This window comes from Panthera leo, chromosome A3 (genome assembly GCF_018350215.1).
Source record: "Panthera leo isolate Ple1 chromosome A3, P.leo_Ple1_pat1.1, whole genome shotgun sequence".
Taxonomy (NCBI): domain Eukaryota; kingdom Metazoa; phylum Chordata; class Mammalia; order Carnivora; family Felidae; genus Panthera; species Panthera leo.
In genome coordinates this window covers 28,288,915-28,308,782 of record NC_056681.1, presented here as the reverse complement: position 1 = coordinate 28,308,782, position 19,868 = coordinate 28,288,915, and the positions used below count along the sequence as shown (strand labels likewise).

General features: G+C 52.7%; 1 protein-coding gene across 10 annotated transcripts; it reads left to right on the top strand.

Moving 5' to 3' along the window:
* The first annotated feature begins 509 nt into the window (after positions 1 to 509).
* Positions 510 to 19,454, top strand: SDCBP2 (syndecan binding protein 2). Of its 10 annotated transcripts, XM_042931393.1 has the most exons (10): positions 5,788 to 7,279; positions 8,160 to 8,347; positions 8,560 to 8,632; positions 9,290 to 9,344; positions 10,034 to 10,134; positions 14,729 to 14,887; positions 15,475 to 15,650; positions 15,728 to 15,899; positions 18,399 to 18,490; positions 18,730 to 19,454. In XM_042931393.1, the coding sequence occupies exons 3-10, from the start codon at positions 8,579 to 8,581 to the stop codon at positions 18,782 to 18,784; spliced, it is 864 nt and encodes a 287-aa protein (XP_042787327.1). In that variant the 5' UTR covers positions 5,788 to 7,279; positions 8,160 to 8,347; positions 8,560 to 8,578; the 3' UTR covers positions 18,785 to 19,454. The 10 variants fall into 10 exon arrangements, with proteins under 10 accessions (XP_042787323.1, XP_042787322.1, XP_042787321.1 ...); XM_042931389.1 differs by lacking the exons at positions 5,788 to 7,279; positions 8,160 to 8,347 and adding an exon at positions 510 to 955; XM_042931388.1 differs by lacking the exons at positions 5,788 to 7,279; positions 8,160 to 8,347 and adding an exon at positions 4,918 to 5,235 and having other exon boundaries at positions 15,728 to 15,869.
* Positions 19,455 to 19,868: the final 414 nt, after the last annotated feature.

Here is a 19,868-nt window from a genome sequence, read left to right as displayed (position 1 = left end):
CCAGCACAGAGCCCGACGCGGGGCTCGAACCTGTGAACCATGAGATCATGACCTGAGCTGAAGCTGGAGGCTTAACTGACTGAGCCACCAAGGCGTCCTTAAATACTTTTTTAAAAACAAACTTAATTTGCTCCCCGCCTTACAAAAATCATGAGCATTCAAAGCAAAAACTAACTTTAAAAGCAAACCCACCCCACCCTCAGCACCTTGGAACACATACCCCGCCATCCAGACTTTCCAGCATTTTAGTACATGTCCTCCCAGACTGTTGGCAATGCATATCCGCTTTTCAAAAAAAAAAAAAACAAACCCGAAAACCAAACACAAGATCAGAATCACAACATTGATTTTTCAATATCTTGCCAGTGTCTCAGGAACATTTCCTTGCTGTCTTCCCTTAAATGACATTAACAGCTTTGTGACCTTCTGAAAGCATGGATGTGTTTAACCAGACCCCAGGGATGGGCATTGGGATTTCCGGATTTCCCTGTGATAAGCAGTGTGGTGATGGGACCTCAATGCCTAGTTTATTATAACACATTCCTAGAGGGGAAACGCTGGGTCACAACTTACGGCCGTTTTTTAAGACCCCGGATACCCATCAAACCATCCTCATGTTCAGCAGGACGGGACGTTCAATCCGATTCCGATTTCCTCAAGGCCCAGAAGTCTTGGTTCCTACCCCTCCCAACAGCAGCTGTGTGCCCCTGACCCCGCCTCCACATCTGCACTAAGGCCCAAGCCGTGCTCTGGGCCTTGTGACCTGCCTGGTTCACAGGCTCACGGGGCTCTTACCTGGGTCCACCCGGCTGAGTCAGCTGACAGGGGGCGGGGCGGGCACCACCCTTCCCAGAGCCAGAACCTGGCTGGAACAAGGGCCACCACCCTCCAGGGAGGGGAACAGACTCTCTTGGCAGTAGCCGGAAAAGGACGTTCGGCAGCATCTGGCCGGCAGGTAAGAGCGGGGGCCTGTACTGACTGGGACCGAGTCAGGCTTGCTTTCTCGCTATCCTGACCCTCCTGGGTTCCCAGGCAGCTTCCTTTCAAGGTGCCTCCCTCTGGGAGCACAATGTGAACTGGCGTCTCCTTCTCTGACCCCAGCCCTGGGTCAGTTCGAGGGCCCAGTGATCTTTATCCAGACACCGTGAGGGCTGCGGGCTCCTTCTGATGGCCTGTGCCAGTGTTCGAGAGATGGGACCCCCCCCCCCCCACTCTGTTCCTTGAAGTGTGCTTTTGGAAGGCCAGGCAAAGAGTGGGTTTCCACAAGGCACTGGGAGTGCAGGCCTCGGTCTGTTACTTGTTTTCTCTGTCTGAAGCGGTTTCTAGCAACTTCCCTACCACGGCAAGGAAAAAGCTGCTGGGGAGCTGGGCCAGTGGCCTGACCTTCTCAGAACTGGTTTCTTCCTGTGGAGACTGGAAACCTCTCCCCCCACTCCCCACACACACCGTCGGGAGAACTGAATGAGCTCATGGCCGTGAGGGGAGAGTCTGTGCCCTCCGCACAGCACAGTCTCAGAAAATGGTGCTTCAGACGAGGCTGCCACACTGGCTCGTTACCTGGGGCGGCCCAAACTAAAACAATTCTTTTTTGTTTTTACCTAGTTTTTCTTTGTCTAAAAATGTTGATTTCCAAACCAGTAACGATTCTGACAGCACCATCGCTGCTTACCGGGGCTCCCTGCGTCCACCCCTGCCCCTCTGGTCTGTTCTCCAAACGTCGACAAGAGGGGGGGACTGTTAAAATTTAAGTTGGACCATGTCGCTCTGCTGCTCAACGTTCTCCAGTGGCTCCCATCTCAGCAGAGTAAATGCCAAATCCTGGGGAACTGGCCTGCTCACTCCTCCTGTGACCTCTTCATCACTGCTCCCCCTCCGAACGATGGACTCCAGTCTCACCAGCCAGATGACCTCGAAACAACAGGCGTGCCCACCTCAGGGCTGCCGCCGCAGTGGCCACGCCCTCCACCTCGTCACTCTTCCTGCTCTTCCCTACCCCTTTAGGCTTTTACACAAGTCACTTGCCACCCCCACCTGGCAGTGAGGCCCTTCTGGACACTCCACCCTCCATCCTGCGTTATCTTTCTCCCCATCACTTCCTACCACAGCAAACACACTTATCCAGCTAGAAAGAAACCCTCCTCAAGGACAGATTTTCCTTTTGCTCCCTGCCTCAGTACGTAGAACAGCCCAAGGACGTAGCTACTCAGTAAAGGTCCTGAATGAATAGCTAATGATGACTGCATGCCCTTTACGTGCCAAGTTGCACTCTATACAGATCTCTCTTTTTAAGGATCTTTAATTTTTTTTCTTTTAACATTTATTTATTTTTGAGAGACAGAGCGCAAGCAGGGGAGGGGCAGAGAGAGGGAGACACTGAACCCGAAGCAGGTTCCAGGCTTGGAGCTTGTCAGCACAGAGCCCGACGCGGGGCTCGAACTCACACACCGCGAGATCATGACCCGAGCCGAAGTTGGACGCTTAACCGACCGAGCCACCCAGGCGCCCCTCTTTTTAAGGATCTTTACGTCCCCACAACAACTCTGTGATGCAAGTACTGTCACCCTGTTACCTGTATCACAAAAGGACACTCACAAGGGACTTGTCCGTGCTTATTTGCACCAGCGAGAGGCAGCAGTCCGAATCCAGTCCTGCCTGCCTCCCAGGATTTGCTCCTGCTCTGCCTCTCCAGGGCCTGCATTTGGGAGCACCTGCATTCCCTGTAGACGTTCACAGCTTTTCTCCAGCATGCGGTACAGCCCTGAGGGGGAGGAGGGTACCTGCTGGTGGCCTAGCAACAGCCTCTTCCTTTCTAACTCCCCACTTCCCTGGGCTAATCTGGCCTTCTAGGAGCTATTCCTCTGACACTAACCCACGCTTCCCTCCCGCACACACTGTCTTCTGAAGGGTGGATGAGCTGTCCACAGGAACAAGTAGGAGTCCTGTAGTTTCAGCCGGTTGGAACAAGGTGTGCCAAAGGAGTGTTCTCATCCCAAAGTCCAAAGATGGAAGCTGACGCCCTTGTCAGCCCTCTTGATCTCCAAGGACCTGACTGCTGGACTGTTGTGGGTGGTGGTATTGCTTATATCCAAAAAAAGCACAGAAACTCAGGGATGGAAATTCTGTGAAGTGCAGGGGGAAGGAAAATTCCTTTGAGAGAGATGGGTTATTTTCCTTTCAGAGGAGCCAATTAATTGCAGGAAGCCGGTACTGAACTGAGCACTGTCAGATCGTAGGAGGCAGCCTTTCAATCTACCTCATCAGGGCACTGGTTTGTTGGTTTTTTTTTTTTTTTCCCTCCCTTTCTAGGCCCAGGGTTTCTCTTCAAAGGACTTTTTTTGGCTTTCTCTTCCCCCTCTGTCTTTTCCATTCCTTTAAGAAACAGTAGCTGGATGCCTGCTGTGTGCCAGGCACTGGGGAGGGAGATAGGCAAATACAGCACAGCACAAATCCAATCCAGGAGGGAGGGAGGAAAGAGGGAAGGGAGGGAGGTAGGAAGTTGGTTCAAGAGGGTGGAAGTGGAGTGTGCTACTCCAGGGATAGGGAGGCCCAGACCTAAGGGTCCAGCTGCCTTCCAGATCTTTATTACCTCATTTTTTCCTAGCTTTGCTGCCCTCTACAGCTGGCTACCAAATCCATTTCGTGGCCTGAGCCAGAAATCTGGTGTGAGTTCACCTCAGCTTCTGTGCTTGGGAGCCATACCCAACTCCTGCCCTCAGGATAAATCTCTAAATTTCAACGTGGAATTCACATCTCCATGACCTGACTCTTGTTACCTTCTGCCGTCACACCTCCTCACTTTCCACACTCACCCTGCATTTCATTCATTCCAGACTGCCTTCTGATACTAAAACTCACTCTGCTAGTTCATGCCTCCATGCCTTCTCAGGTGCTGTTCCCTGTCTTGAATGCCATTCATGCCTTCTCCCTCCCCCTTGTTCCTCTGGTGAACTTCAATTCTAAACTTTCTGATCCCTCAATTCTAAGCTTTCCCCCAAATCCCCCCACACGCACAGAATTAGGCAAACCTCTCTTCTCTAGACCAAAGAATCTCATAGTCACCTATTCATCATTCATCCCAAACCATCGGGCTTTCCTGGTTGCCTTAGCCTTTTGTCCTGCATCCCATAAGCCAAACTGCCCGAATCCCTTATAAGAAGCAGTGGGTCCAATTCGGCTGTGGGAAGTGATCTGCCCGGCCAAGCACAAACCCCTATCCTGGGTAGCGGGGCTCACTCAGCCACTATCGGGTGGGATCCCAGGGTGAATCTGCGTAGGGGTGGGGGGACACCTGCAGCTAAGCACCTGGTCAGAAGTCAGCGCCAGGCAAGGAAAAAACAAAACAAAACAAACGGCGAGAGAAAGAGTGGGAGGGCCGACGATGTCACAACAGGTAGGAAATACTCGAGAACTGCTTCGGCAGCCTTGGCGAACAAGAGGGACCTTCTTCTCCAGCAACAGGCAGCGAGGAGCGGGGAGCGCGGAGCGCAGGAGTGTCTTTACCCTTCTCCCCTCCCACAGCTGCCTTAGAACAGAATCTTCTCAGCAGGAAACGGATCAACCGCCTCCTCCCTCCTCTGGAGGCCGTGAATGGCCCTCTGGAGTCAGCGGCATGGGGTACGCGCGCTCCTTTTAAAGCTCGATTTGAGCCGCGCAGCCTCCAGTCAAGAGGGGTCAAGGGGCCCGATCGAGCCTTCCCATCCCTTCCTCTGCAGCTTTACCTGATTTCTTTTTGTGGGTGCTGGCGCCAGCCACGAGCACCTGGATAAGGCGAGAGGCCGGCAGGATTCTAGCAACCCAGCCAGCTTACCACCCGCGCAGAGAGAGAGAAGACCGCCATTTTCCACCCCGCTACCGCGGGGCAATCTGGGAGCCATCGCGGGCGCCGCGCGGGCCTGGGTGGGTGAGGCGCATGCGTTCTAGATGCGGCAGCGAGCCCTCGCGGCCTGGCGGGGTCTCTGCGCAGGCGCGGTAGCCCACAGCGGCCGCGAGACGTCGTTTCCGGTCCGGTTTGAAGCGAGTGGTGGAGCCGCCTGGGAGTAGTTTGGAGATGTTGAGCGGTGTGACAGATTGGGAAACTGAGGCTGGGGTGAAGAACAGTCCCTCGCGACCAGCGGGGCCTCCACCGGTCCCCAGTGCGTGGAGTTTGTGCCTACCTGCGGAAGTCGGGGAAATTGAGTCTGAGAGAGGAGGCGGATTCGTCCGGAACGGTGGTTCCCCGGGGGTGAAAAAAAATCAGTATGATGCCCTGTATTTGTTATAAAGGCGACACACGGGCAATGAAAATAATTTATAGTAAAAGACTGTGTACCTCACTTTGTAAAGGCTGGAACTGGATTACACCAGGTGATGTTTGTGCCTAACGTAAAATGAGTAAGTTTGGACTTAAGACAGTGTTCACCTGAATTTTGCCGACAGTTTGTATTTGACTTCTCGAGTCAAAGGCTAGATATTTGTATACAAATGTGTAATTCGGATGACAGCCACAATGCAGACACACATGGGCGTGTTCTGGTGACTCACCGGTGGTGAGAAGGACTGACACTGATTTTCCAAAATGGTGAACAAAACAGAGTACGACCTCCCTTGATTAGCCTGGTATATGCATTTCTGGATAACATATTGCATATTAAAACCAGGAAAAACTCACTGTATTTTTTTTTAAGTTTTTATTTTTGAGACAGCAAGTGGGGGAGGGGCAGGGAGAGAGAGAGAATCCCAAGCAGGCTCTGCACTGTCAGCGTAAAGCCTGATGTGGGGCTTGAACTCACAAACCCCTGAGATCATGACCTGAGCCGAAATCAAGAGTCGGTCACCTAACCAACTGAGCCACTCGGGCACACCAAAACTCATCGTATCTGTATATAGGATAGGTTGCAAGCAGGCTTTTTTGCCCACATGAAGGTTTGGAAGGACGCTGGGAAAATTGCACAGGATGGAGGACAGTTTTTTATGGTGAACCATTCTGTGCCTTACAAGAGGTCCAGGTGTCTGCTCGCTGTGTCTTAAATGTTATTAGTGTCCCCTCAGTCTTGTGACACCCCAAGTCCCCACACAAATTTCCAATCTGTTCTTGGAAAACCACTGAGTTATTCAAATAACAGTTTTTGCCACCATGCATGTGTGGTGGGGAGGCACAGTGTAGTGAACAGACACAGCCCCTGCCCTCGTGAGGCGGGGTCTAGTATGAGAAAATACCCAGATGTTAATTGTGTAATATGATAAATAGCTTGATGATAGAGGCAGCACAGGTCAGGGTTAGGAACACGTGGAGACCCAGCCAAGTAGCAGGGGGTCCGATGGCCTGAAAAAGACAACCTAAGAAACAGCATTGGAGCTAAGCCTTTAAAGACCACCACATAGCAAAGGGTGGTGTGCCAAGCAGAGGGACCAGGACGACTAAAACAGGCCCAGGGTCCCCGGCACGCCGTAGATACCCAAATGCTGTCAGTGGATAGAGGGATGATTGAATGAGACCCAGCCTATTTGCTGGCTAGGAGCCATTCCCCGCTGTATCATAAACTGTTCAAAGTTGGGGGAATAGCTGCTTCTCGGTTCTGCCCAGAGCCCAAAACTGAGGTGGGGCTCGCAGAAGGTGGCAGTGGCGAAGGTCCCAGACGCAGAGAAGGTGTTGTGTGGTCCTGGCCTGGGGGTGACTTCCAGGAAGTGGATCTCCAATTCTGCTCTCCCAGAGGGCAGCCGCTAAAAATATAACTGCTGTGCTGCTTCAGTGTTAGAAAAAGCAGGGCAGGGTTGGCCTCTTACTTTCATATCTGCTCTTCATGCATGATCCTGGAAACAGTGACTTGTTTTTGACAGATGGTACCTGCTGAGGACTGTCCCAAGATAAAAATCTCCCCGAGTGTGTGCAGGGGAAGGCCACAGACAAAGGGGTCTGTTCCCCCAGTGGGTCTAAAGGGGTTCAGAGCCAGTCTCCCTCTTCCCCTGGGACAATCTCTGTTCCTTTTGAGGGTATCATTTCTGCTCCAAAGACTAGACTAGGGCAAGGGTCTGGAGCAGCCTGCCTTCAGGAGCCAAGCAGGAAGTGTAAATTGCCAGCTGGAAACTTTGGGAACCAAGAATACACAGGCAGCCCCGTCTAAGAGGCAGAGATTGCAACGCGGCCTGGACTGGGTGTTGCCATGCACGATCTCTGCTCTCGCGTTGCCAGCTGTTTTTGTTTTTTTTTCAATACAAATTAGAAGTGAAGAATCTTATTTTCCCAGACTTTAAAAGGTCGGCACTAGCTCAAACTTGAAAAAACAAAAAACGAGACTGAGAGGTGAGTGAAACATATTTGGGACCCCTGGTCTTCATGTCCATCCTAGGAAGGTGGCGTCATCAGGACATCAGAACAGCTGTACACAGTAAAGGGGTGGCGGGGGTGGTCACAGGAACTGAGTGGGCTGTGTGCCAGGGGTGATGGGACACCAGTCCCGCCTGCCCAGGTGCAAATCCTCTGGGCATCTTCCCTGAGTGACCCACAGGGGCCAAGGTCGTCCTCATCCATCACTGCTCCTTCTCCTTCTGCACCTACTGCCTTGACCCTTCACGCACACCATTCCTTCTAATTTGCCATCAAATCCCTTCTCTCCCGCATCCCACCCCTAAGCCCCAGGCTGTTGTGCAGACCTCCCCACCTTCCCGCCTCTCCCCAGGGGCTACGACATCTGCCAGTGGGCCTTGCCTCCTCTCTAGTTGTTCTCCACATGTAGCCAATAGGCCTTCCGCATGAGCCTGGGATGTCTTACCCTTGCTTCAAGCCCCCTGGTGGCTCCCCACTGCTCTCAGTGTCTAGTCCACATTCCCTGAAGTGGCCCACATGGACTTCTGATTCCTCCAGAGGTTGGAACTGGTAGCTCACAGGCCAGATGCAAACAGATTTTATTTGACCTTGCAGAGTACTTCGTACATTCAAATTGGGCTACTGCCTAAATGCAAAACTCAAGACACTGCATTTCATGAGATCAGAGGTTTACAAGGAGAAGAGTGGAAGCCCAGGCTAAGATTAAGGCTGGAAATGGGTGGTATACAGTAGGAGCTCAAATACCCAGAGATGAAGAGGGGTGTGGAGGGTGGGGGAGGGATTCTCAAGTACCCTGTTGCCTTTCTGTTGTAACTAAGACCCCACCTACTTTAACACTGGACTGAATTCTGTGTAGCTGTGGGATGGTGTTGTGCACACCCCTAACAAAGGCCAGGTATGCAGACGGTACTCGCTATGAACCTGCCAGATTGAACTTGGATCCTGAGTGATCAGACCTCATAAGCCCGCCTGACCTTTGAGACATGACTGGGAAGGACTTGGCCCCTAGTCCTCCTCTTCCTGGCCAATATAGCCCAGAATCAGGTGAACATGGTGGGATGGAATTTTGCAAGGGTGGCGATCACGGGCTTGGGAACAAAACAGACTTGGGTTCAAACTCAGCTCCCCCATCTCTAAAACGGGGACAATGCCTTCCCGATAATCTTTCTCATCCTGAGAGTCCTGAGTGGTACACATGGATGGGAGGTAGATGCCCATGCTTCCTGTCACCCCTCCTCACTTTCTGTGCCCTGTAGAGTGTTCCAAGGAGCAGACATGTCCACGCTGTACCCATCTCTGGAGGACCTAAAGATGGACCAAGCCATTCAGGTAAGCCACCGGGCGCGTGTTAGCCTAGGCCCCCTGATGGGGCCTTTGTGACTGCCCCAAGGTAAGTAAGGGAGGCTTGCTTGTCTTGGAAGGCGTTGTGTGTTGAGGGCCCCTGGGCATGCAGGTCGCCACTGTAGGGCCTGCTGGTGGACAGGTGTCCAGAGGTTAAGGGAATGGAGTTACAGCAGGAATGGAAAAGTCCAAGCAGCTGCAGCAGACAGGCCTCTCTTGTGCCCACTCTGTCCCAGTGCTTCCTCCAATTGGGTACAGGTAGACTCCATACTGTAGACAGGCTTCCAGAGTAAACCCCAGGGGTCTGGTGTTTTGCCAGCTCATCCACAGAAGCTCCTCTTCTTTCTATCCACCTGTGGTTCCAGTGGGTTTTGGGAATTTGGGACTTCTTGACTGAGAATTCGGTTGGGAGGGGCCTCAGTTGTTCTGGCTGTCCCAGGTAGTACGTGGGACCTGACAGTTGGCGGGTCACAGGCTGTGAGGAGAACCTCCCCCAGAAACAGGAACACCTAGAGAGACCGCATCTACATACCTCCCAGGTTCATGGACACCCCACCTTAGGCCCACCAGCATAACCAATGCCCTGACCCTCAGCCTCAGGGAGCCCCAGGCCACAGCTGACCAGTGCTCCCCACCTGTCCCCAGGCCCAGGCCAGAGCTGCGCCCAGGATGCCCGCCCTGCCAGTCTCCCAGCCTTCAGGTGAGTGAGCAGGGCAGGGGTGTTCCTGACTGACAGTGACCTCTTGTGGCCACTTCCAGGCACTTGCCTCTTGTCTGTCGCTGTGCTGTGGGCTTCCTGCACATTTACTCCCAGCAGAACCCTTTGAGGGGGACCCGAAGGCCACTAACTCCCCTGATTTGGGGCTACCTTCTGTGGCCGAGTGAGGAGACCAAGATGTTTGTGGTGGTCCTTTGAGTTGTTGGTGGAAGTCGTGATTTAGGTCCTGTAGCAGCTCAGTTGACTTCAGGCCACTCTCTCCCTCCTGGCCACCATGCGGTTTCCCTGGAGCTGCCCTGGGGTCCCACACCGGCCTCCCACAGCCCCCACAGCCCGTGGATTTCCTAGAAGCTGGGGTGTCACAGCCCCAGCACCACCCCTGCGTCGGATGTCCAGCTAGTGCCAAAGGAAGTCCATTGAGTTGAACAGCAAAGTGATCTATGAGGGATTCTGTGTCCCAGGCTGCTCCTGGGGAGACCCCTGCCCCTCAGCCCTTCTGAGGGGAGAACCCACATCACCAGCAAGTGTTCTGTGCATTCTTGGAAGTAAAAAGCATCCCCAGGCCCTGTTTCTTAATACAAACGAGTGACCACATGGGAGCCAGGCAGGTGTGGCCAAGCTCACACTCTTGAGTAACACCTTTCCTCTTCCTTCCCTTCCTTTCCCGTCAGTTTTGTACCCAAGCCTGGCGGAATTGGAAAATTATATGGGTCTTTCCCTCTCCAGCCAAGAAGTCCAGCAGAACCTGCTTCAGATTCCAGAAGGTGCTAGTGTAGGTATTTGTCTCTTGCCTAATGTCGGCACAGAATCTCCCAACTCTTCCTCCTTGTTGGTCTGGCATTCAAACCGACTGGAATCTCCTCTTCCCCAGCATGCCTGTGGCTCTGTTTCTTGATAGCACTTTTCATTTTGAACCATTATTAAAAGTGCTGTGGGGTTTCCTGCAGACCTGGGTGCTAGAGGGCCACTGCCTGCCCTTTGACCTGTGGCTTCAGGCTGCTGGCCTGAGCCCGCTGGATGAGAAGGGAGGGCAGGGCATTAAACCCAGCCCAAGCCTGCAGGCTTCGAATGAAGGAGCTGCCTGTGCCTTGAGAGCAGGTGCATGGACGGCAGAGCCGAGGGGCAAGTAGCTGGTCACCCAGCTCCGGTCCCCAAATAAACCATAATGCTTGCTTGATTCCTTCTCTCCATGGTTTTAGGGAGCAAGAGAAAGCTTGACACAGAAATGTTCACTCCTGAAAATAGGTTCACTTAGAGACTCAGTCCTCACTGAAACCCCCTCCCAAGGAGCTCCAGCATCTCCTTGGGCCTTTGTCAGTGTGCTTGTCTGCCGTCCATCCCTGAACTGGTGAAAGTCAGTGGCAGAACCATGATGGGAACCGCTGCGGCCACACACACAGCCACTGGCGAATGAGGGCCTCATGGGAGAAAACCCATAAGGATGAGGGCGTGTGGGGCCCTGAGCAAAACTGGTGACACCTGGGTGTTTCTGCCCAGTGACCCTTGACAGTCATGCTGTAAAGTACAGACATGAAGCAAGGAAAGTCATGTTCTATAAACTTCAGTTTGAAGCCTTTGATTTGATTCCTCTCTGTTACCAGTAATTAGGACACGAGTGTGTTTCACCTAAATATTGATAAAAATATGACAAATGAATTCATTTTTCTAATTTTTTAAAACTTTTAATCTTTATTATTATTTTTATTTAAAAAAGGTTTTTTTAAATGTCTTTATTTATTTTTGAGACAGAGAGAGACGGAGCATGAGCAGGGGAGGGGCAGAGAGAGGGGGAGACACAGAATCCAAAGCAGGCTCCAGGCTCCGAGCTGTCGGCACAGAGCTCCAAGCGGGGCTCGAACTCACAGACTGTGAGATCATGACCTGAGCTGAAGTCAGACGCCCAACCGACTGAGCCACCCAGGCTCCCCTAAAACTTTGTATCTTTAAATAATCATAGATTCATGGGAAGTCACAAAGATAGCACAGAGAAGGGTACAGAAGATTGTACCCTCCCTCCAGTTTTCCCAGTGGTTATGTGGGAAGTGGCTGCATAACTACAGGGTAAAGAAAGGGGGTCTTTTGTGTTGCTACAGTGAGTGTCTGCAGTGGGATGTCACTGTTATCACCTGCATAGATAGACTCACGTAAGTACCAGTGCAGCTGAGGCACAGACTATTTCATCATCACAAAGGTCTCCCTTGGGCTGACCCTTCATAATCAGGCCCACCTTCTCCCCCTCACCATCCCTCATCCCTGGCTGCCACTAGTCTGTCTTCTGCCTCGATAATTTTGTTTCAGAATGTTATATAAATGGAATCCTTTCCAGATTGGTTTTTTCCACTCAGTATAATGCCCTTGAAATGTTTCCAGGTTATTGACTGTATTAATAGCTCATCCCATTTTACTTATTTGTTTTTATTTCTTTATTTCTTTTAATTTTCTTAATGTTTATTTATTTTTGAGAGACAAAGACAGAGCACAAACAGGGGAGGGGCAGAAGGAGAGAGGGAGATACAGAGTCTGAAGCAGGCTCCAGGCTCCAAGCTGTCAGCACAGATCCCAATGCCGAGCTCGAACCCATTGAACTATGAGATCATGACCTGAGCCGAAGTCGGATACTTAACCGACTGACCCACCCAGGCGCCCCTGGTTTTATTTTTTAAAATGTTTGTTTATTTTGAGAGAGAGAGAGCATGTATGTGTGTATGAGCAGAGGAGGGGCAGAGAGAGAGGGAAAGAGAGAATCCTAAGCAGGCTCTGAGTTGTCAGCATGGAGCCCCACATGGGGCTTGATCTGATAAACCTGTGAGATCATGACCTGAGCCGAAGTCAAGAGTCAGATGCGTAACTGACTGAGCCACCCAGGCTCCCCTGTTTGCTTTTATTTCATTTCATTTCATTTTAATTCCAGTGTAGTTAACTTACAGCGTGATATTAGTTCCAGGTATACACTACAGTGATTCAGCAGGCAGTTCCATATACATCACCCTGTGCTCATCACGACAAGTGTACTCCTTCGTCCCCATCACCTATACCCCTGCCCCCCACCCACCTCCCCTAGTTCACCCTATTTTGTTGCTGAGTAGTATTCCACGGTATGGAGGTACTGAGGTTTGTTTAACCCACTGAGGGTCGTTTTAGTGGTTTCCAGTGTGGGGCTATTACAGACTAAGTTATCGTGGGTATTTGTGTACAGTTTTTTGTGCAGACATACGTTTTCATTTCTCTGGGATAAATGTCCGGCAGTGCAGTTGCTAGGGTATATGATAAGTGCATGTTTACATTAAAAAAAATTTTTTTTTACTGTTTATTCATTTTTGAAAGACAGAGAGAGACAGAGCACAAGCAGGGGTGGGGTGGAGAGAGAGGGGGACACAGAATCCAAAGCAGGTTCCAGGCTCTGAGCTGTCAGCACAGAGCCCGACACGGGGCTTAGAACTCACGAGCCGTGAGATCATGACCTGAGCCGAAGCCGGATGCTCAACCGACTGAGCCACCCAGGCGCCCCTATAAGTGCATGTTTACATTTTTATTTATTTATTTATTTTTATTTTTTTAACGTTTATTTATTTTTGAGACAGAGACAGAGCATGAACGGGGGAGGGTCAGAGAGAGGGAGACACAGAATCTGAAACAGGCTCCAAGCTCTGAGCTGTCAGCACAGAGCCCGATGCGGGGCTTGAACTCACGGACCACGAGATCATGACCTGAGCCAAAGTCGGACGCTTAACCGACTGAGCCACCCAGGCGCCCCATGTTTACATTTTTAAAAGAAACTTCTAAACTATCTTGAGAGTGACCGTAGTGGCTGTACCATTTTATTTTCCTGCCAGCAACACGTGTCACTCCGGCTCTTCCTCACCAGCATCATCACTAATTTTAGCTGTTATGACAGGTGTGCAGTGATGTCTCATCGCGGTCTTAGTTTGCATTTCCTTGATGGCTCATGATGCTCAACATCTTTTCCTGTGCTGTTTACAAGCCGTAAATTCTTTTCAGTAAAATGCTGTTCGTAGGTTTTGTTCATTTTCCTCAATGGATTGTTCGTTTTTTTAAGTCCAGTTTGGAGAGCGCTTTATTCTAGAGTCCTTCGTCAGACATGTCGTTTGTAAAAATTTTCTCTCAAATGTAGCTTCTCTTTTCAAGCTATTAAAAGGATCTCTAGCAGAACAAAAGTTTTTTAATTTTGATGATGTTCAATTTATGGATTTTTTTTTTCTTTCGTTGATCAGGCCTTTCTGGTCTATCTAAATTTTAGTTAATTTTTGTGTAAGGTGTGAGGCTTAGGTCAGGGTTCATATTTTTGTTCTTCTGATCCATGAATAGAAAATACCTTTCCATTTACTTAGATCTGCTTTGATATGTTTTATCAGTCATTTCTTGGTTTTTGTTTTCAGTATACAGTTCTTACATATGTTTTGTTGGATCTGCTCCTGTTTTTTATTTTTGAGTGATTATAGTTGGTATTGTACTTTTTAAAAAGTTTTTATTTATTTTGAGAGAGAGACAGCATGAGTGGGGGAGGGGCAGGGAGAGAGGGAGATAGAGAGAAACCCAAGCCCTGATATGGGGCTCGAACTCATGAAACTGTGAGATCATGACCTGAGCCAAAACCAAGAGTTAGCCGTTCAACCGACTGAACCACCTAGGCGCTCCTAGGCGCATGAGTTTCCATGCGTTCACTGTTAGTATATAAAAAATACAGTTGATTTTTGTGTGTTGATCTCGTATCCTGTGACTTTTCTGAACTCAGTGATGAGTTCTAGGAGTTTATTTGTAGATTCCTGGGAATTTCCTAGTAGACCAACATAGCATTTGCAAATAGGGACCATTTTATTTCTTTTCCAATCTGTATGCCTTCATTTCCTTTTCTTGCCTTATTCTTCTGGCCAGTTGTTCGAGTACCGTATTTAACAGTAGTGGTGAGAGTGGGCATCCGGCCTGGTTCTTGGCCTAGGGGGAAAGCGTTCATTTTTATACTTTTTGCTTAAATTTTTTTCAAGACAAAAACCAAATTGAGCCTCCCCCCCCCCCCCCACCCCCAGTTGCTCACTATTTGCTGTGAAATTTTCTTTTATTTTTAGGTGGATTTTAAAGGGGTCCTCTCCTGATGCCAATGTACCTTGCAAAATGAGGGTCCCCTTTCTGTATACTCATCCTCTCTCTGTCTCTCGTCATTTCCCTGGCTGTTTTTCAGCGGTGTAGACTTTGACGCCCCCTAGTGGCTTCATGGAGCCATGTCCCCTAGCGGCCCCCACAGAGGAGTGTGGTCTGGGGATAGGATAGGGCCCAGGGACCACTACATCTTCCTTTCCCCATCCTTACGAGGCCCCAGGGGCCGGCTGACCCCACCCTGGTGTGTGCAGATGGTGGGCTCTAGCCCCTTGCTGGGCCAGCTGGTGGCACCGGTGTCTGGGAACAGCCAAGGTGCGCGGCGTGCAGAGATCAAGCCTGGAATGCGCGAGATCCACCTGTGCAAGGACGAGCGTGGCAAGACGGGCCTGCGGCTAAAGGCCATCGACCAGGTAGGGCTGGGGGCTGGGCAGGAGAGAAGGGGGCATCCCCGAATGTATCAGCCACCGGCCCAAGATGGGGCAGCGCGGGGCCCTGTCTGCGGTAAGGAAGGTACAGAGCAGGCAGGGGAGCCGAGGCGCACCCAACCCCAAGCCCAGGCTCTTCCTCTCAGTCTCCATCCTGCAAGGCCCTAGGGCTGACACTGGGCTCCAGCAGCAGGGACCCTCCACCTGCCCCTCCTGGGCTCCTGCTACTCAGAGCCTCCCGCCCGCCCTCCCCTCCATCACAGGGATCTGGCTTCCAGGCAGCTGTCTGTAGACAGTGGAAGCCAGGGGTGCCGATGCCATCACAAGAAGCCATGCAGTCCGGGGGTTGGGGGTAGAGCCTCCAGCCAGGGTTGAAAGCTGCTCCCTGGCTACGCGGCCTGGAGCGTTTCTTCCCCAGGAAAGTGTTTCCCCAGGAAAATTGCTGCCCTGCCCACGCAGAGCTGTGGTCCCCGTGCCCCATAGCTCCTAGGCGGTCAGGAGGAGAACAGCAGCACAGGGACCTGGGCACAGACTGGGCCGGGGAGCTGACTGTGGAGCCCCGCCTCCCCCAGGGGCTCTTTGTGCAGCTGGTGAAGGCCAACAGCCCTGCGTCTCTCGTGGGGCTGCGCTTTGGAGATCAGATCCTGCAGATTGATGGGTGTGATTGTGCCGGCTGGAGCACAGACAGAGCCCACCGGGTGTTGAAGAGGGCATCGGCCGAGAAGATCGTCATGGTCGTTCGGGACAGGTGAGTGGCCTGGCCCCCGGAGCCTCTCTGTCTGCCCCCAGCCGCGTCCCAGGCAGCTCATTGTCTCTGCCCGCCAGGCCGTTCCAGCGGACCGTCACCATGCACAAGGACAGCACGGGCCACGTTGGCTTCGTCATCAAGAAGGGAAAGGTCGTCTCTGTGGCCAGAGGGAGCTCCGCAGCCCGCAACGGGCTCCTCACCAACCACTCCGTGTGCGAGGTGAACGGGCAGAACGTCATCGGGCTGAAGGTGGGCCACACGGGACCGGAGGGGCTGGGAGGTTGCCGGGTGGAGGGGAGGCTTGTGTCTGTGGGCAGGCTGCTGCCCCGTCTGAGCCTCCATTTCCTCATCCTGAGGTTGCTGCGAGGGTTCAGTGAGACAAGGAAGGTAGAGCTCTGAGCACAGTGCCAGGCGCGGGCTAAGTGCTCAGTAAATATTCCTGTTGTCACTACCACGTGGAGGCCAGAGGAGAGGCAGAAGGAGGGGCGAGAGGCGAGAGGGCACGTGCAGGACAGGACGCCGGGCTGGGCAGCTGCTTGCAGGGCACCTCCCCCCTCGGCACATCTACTTGCACACTGGCTCACGGTCAGTAATAGGGATGCTTTAGAAAATGACTGTTCGGAAATACACTCTGACCTCTGTTCATCTTTTGAGGGTGTGTGTGTGGTGAGTTTCATCTTTAAAAAGCAAGAAGGAGGGGTGCCTGGCTGCCTCTGTCGGTTAAGTGTCTGACTCTTGATTTCGGTTGAGGTCATGATCTCACAGTTTGCGGGATTGAACCCCGGGTTGGGCTCTGCACTGGCAGGATGGAGCCTGCTTGGGATGCGTTCTCTCTCTCTCTCTCTCTCTCTCTGTCTCTCTCTCCCCCCCCCCCCCACTTCCCCCACTTGTGCTCTCTTTCTCTCTCTAAAAAAAATCACTTTAAAAAGCAAGAAGGAGCAGGGGTCTAGGGTCTAGTGGACACGGACTGAGGGGTGGGCACCTTCAGGGAACAGACCACAGAGATGGCGAGTCATGTGGCTTGAACAGGTCACCCTGAATAGTGGTTTGATCCTGACTCACTGCACCTCGACCGAGAGCAGTTCTGTCGCAGGTGTGATTTAGAGTGAGGGTCCCTTCCTCACCCGAGGCCAGAGCTCCAACCTCCCCAAGCCCCCGCCCCCGGCAGAAGTGGCCTGAGCAGCGGCTTCTCACTCCACAGCAGGCACAAGCTTTTCAGCCCGTTCTCGGCCCCTGTCAAGGGCCGGCGTCAGGCCATCCCGTCCCTTATGTGCTTTCCACGCTTGACAGTCTCCCCCTTTCTTTGGAGGCTTGCGCTCTTGGCTCATAAGCATTGTGGCCAGGAAGTTCTTCCTGATGTGGGTCTAAGATGCCCCCCACTGTGTATTCTCCCCTCCCTTGGGGGTCAGGCCTTATGCCCCCAAAATTGGCTACACCAGTAAGGATTGCGAGTGGCCGTTGCTCTCGGGTCCTAGAGAATCCACTCCTTTCCAGGCCTTCCAGTTCTTTGATCTTCACTATTCTGGAGAACAGTCAGTCTAAAATGTGCGGCAAATTCTTCCCCGCCAGAGGCTCAAGGCATCGTCATGAACTTGTTAGTTATCCTGGCAGACCATGGTGCTGGTTGCTCTGAGGACTGGGTCTGTTTCCTGAAGGGCCCCAGGTCGCTATGCTTTTTGAGATGGTTTGCTTCTCTTAAATTTTTTTTCAACGTTTTTTTATTTATTTTTGGGACAGAGAGAGACAGAGCATGAACGGGGGAGGGGCAGAGAGAGAGGGAGACACAGAATCGGAAACAGGCTCCAGGCTCCGAGCCGTCAGCCCAGAGCCTGACGCGGGGCTCGAACTCACGGACCGCGAGATCGTGACCTGGCTGAAGTCGGACGCTTAACCGACTGCGCCACCCAGGCGCCCCTTTTTTTTTTTTTTTCTTAAATTTTTTTTCAACGTTTTTTTATTTATTTTTGGGACAGAGAGAGACAGAGCATGAACGGGGGAGGGGCAGAGAGAGAGGGAGACACAGAATCGGAAACAGGCTCCAGGCTCCGAGCCGGAGATGGTTTGCTTCTCAAAGCTGATCTAGTTCCACCCTGTCACTGTCACCAGTCCGATCTCACACGTCTTCTCCACTTGTCCCGCGACAACTAAGCGCACAGCCAGGTTCGATGTATGTGAAAGGTCAGCGGTCTCAGAGTAAGAGCCGAAGCTCTTCTGTGGCCGTAGCTTTAGAGTTTGATCTATCTGGCCCGCTTTGCATGGAGGCTTGTCCTTTCTTGTTCTCCATGGTCTGAATGGTATCTGTAGGCCTTTCTCTTTTTACTGGTCAACCGGATGTAAGAGGAAGAGGTCCCACGAGGGCTCGGCTCAGCTGGCTGGCTGCCAGGAGCCCACTGGGTGGACAGGTGCACCTAATGGTTCCTGCGCATGGTAATTTTCCTTGTGCTTTGGGGCCAGAACCTGAGTGTGACTGCGTCAGGGAGATGGGATAGAAAATGTGGGCTCTGGGAGCTCTCTGGTGGGAGGGGCGAGCAGTGCTGACACCCTGGTATGTTCGGGCCCACAGGACTGGCCTTCAGGGTGAGGGTGGGCAGGGGTCCTCAGGTCAGCGGGCCTGCGTTCTTGCTCAGGCCCGGGCCTGTCCTGGGTGTCTGCCTGGGAGTCTCACCTAGAGGCAGCAGGTCCTCCGGCTGGGGCCGCGCTGACCCCTCCTCTGCCCCCGGGGTGACTGCTCACTCACCTCCTCCCCAGGACAAAGAGGTCACAGAGATTCTGGCCATGGCCGGGAGCGTTGTCACCTTGACCATCATCCCCACCGTGATCTACGAGCACATGGTCAAAAAGTAAGGCTGCCCCCCTCCTGCCTGCCCCCTCACCCCCCTGCCCACAGCCATACCAACCTCCTCAGCCTCCTCAAGGCTCCCGGCCTGCCCTCCCCTGCCCTCCCTTCCAGGGAGCTGGTGGCTTCTGGCGATTTGAAAGTCTCAGAAATGGAAATAAAGGACCCCGTGGGGGATGTATGGGCTAGTGGGGAGGAGAAGGTGCTGCCGGTTTGGGCGACTGTCATTGTTGCTGTATCTAGGTTGTCCCCGACCCTGCTCCACCACACCATGGACCACTCGATCCCAGATGCCTGACGCCAGGGGAGGGCAGCGCAGCCCTCCCACCCTCCTGCAGGGGAGAGCAGCGTCCTGCGTCCTCCGGGTTCCAGGGGCCTGCTGCCGGGGGCGGGGTCGTCTGGAGGGGGCGTGTCCCACGCAGGGTCACGTGGGGCGGCCACCGATACCGGGCCTCCGCTGAGCCTCCGACTCTGAGCTGGACTGAGGCCCACAGGCGGGGATTCTCTGTGCGGGTTTAGATGCCGGACACGTAGGCAGGTCGGCGCAACACTTCTTAAAGTTGCAGCTGGGGCTCTTGCAAGATTTTCGCCTCCACCAGAGACACAGTTCCACGTTTTGAGAGAACAGAACTACATTCTTTGAGAGGATTTTTTCTTTTTCCTGTACTTGCCGTGTGTCACAAACTGGCCAGAGTCCTAATCCTTCACTTCTTTTGAATAAAGATTTGATTTTGAACAGAAGCCCTTCTTCAAAAGTAATTGAAAATTCCAGAATCCTTGGTCCCGTGACCCACCAGGCCTGGTTTTCTTCTAAGCAGTGGTGAGACCGCCGCTTTTCCAAGACACACAGGTCTCTGAGAGCCTGCCACCGTCACGTGCTGCCTGCAGGTCCGAGGCAGGGGTGACTAGAGCCAGGGAGCGGTGCGGGGCTCTGGAGGAGGGGCACCGGCTTCGGAGCACCCCTGCTCAGCCTGTGTCTGCATCTGCCGAGCAGGTATGAGATCCACTTTGGGAGGGGACGGGGTGCATTTACAGGCCCTGCCAAGTCTGACCCTGAGGCAGGCTGGGGGACGCCCGTCTGGATCCTTCACATGACCCGGGAGGGGAGTGATCCCAGCTGCTGAGACAGATGCGTGGCTGCACGGAACCTGCACGCGGCTCTCTGCTTCCCTCCAGCTCAGAAAGGATCTCTTTCTGCTCAGCTTTTCCCAGCATGCACCCTGGGACTCCCAGGTTGGCAGGGACAGTTTGAGTCCCCTTCACCCCTCCTCAGAAAACAGACACGACATAAAGAAAACAGGCCGAGGGTCTTGCTGCGTTTTCATGCTTTAATTCAGAGCTGTCTGCTGCAGGTACAACTCTGTCTGAACAGGACAAAGGAG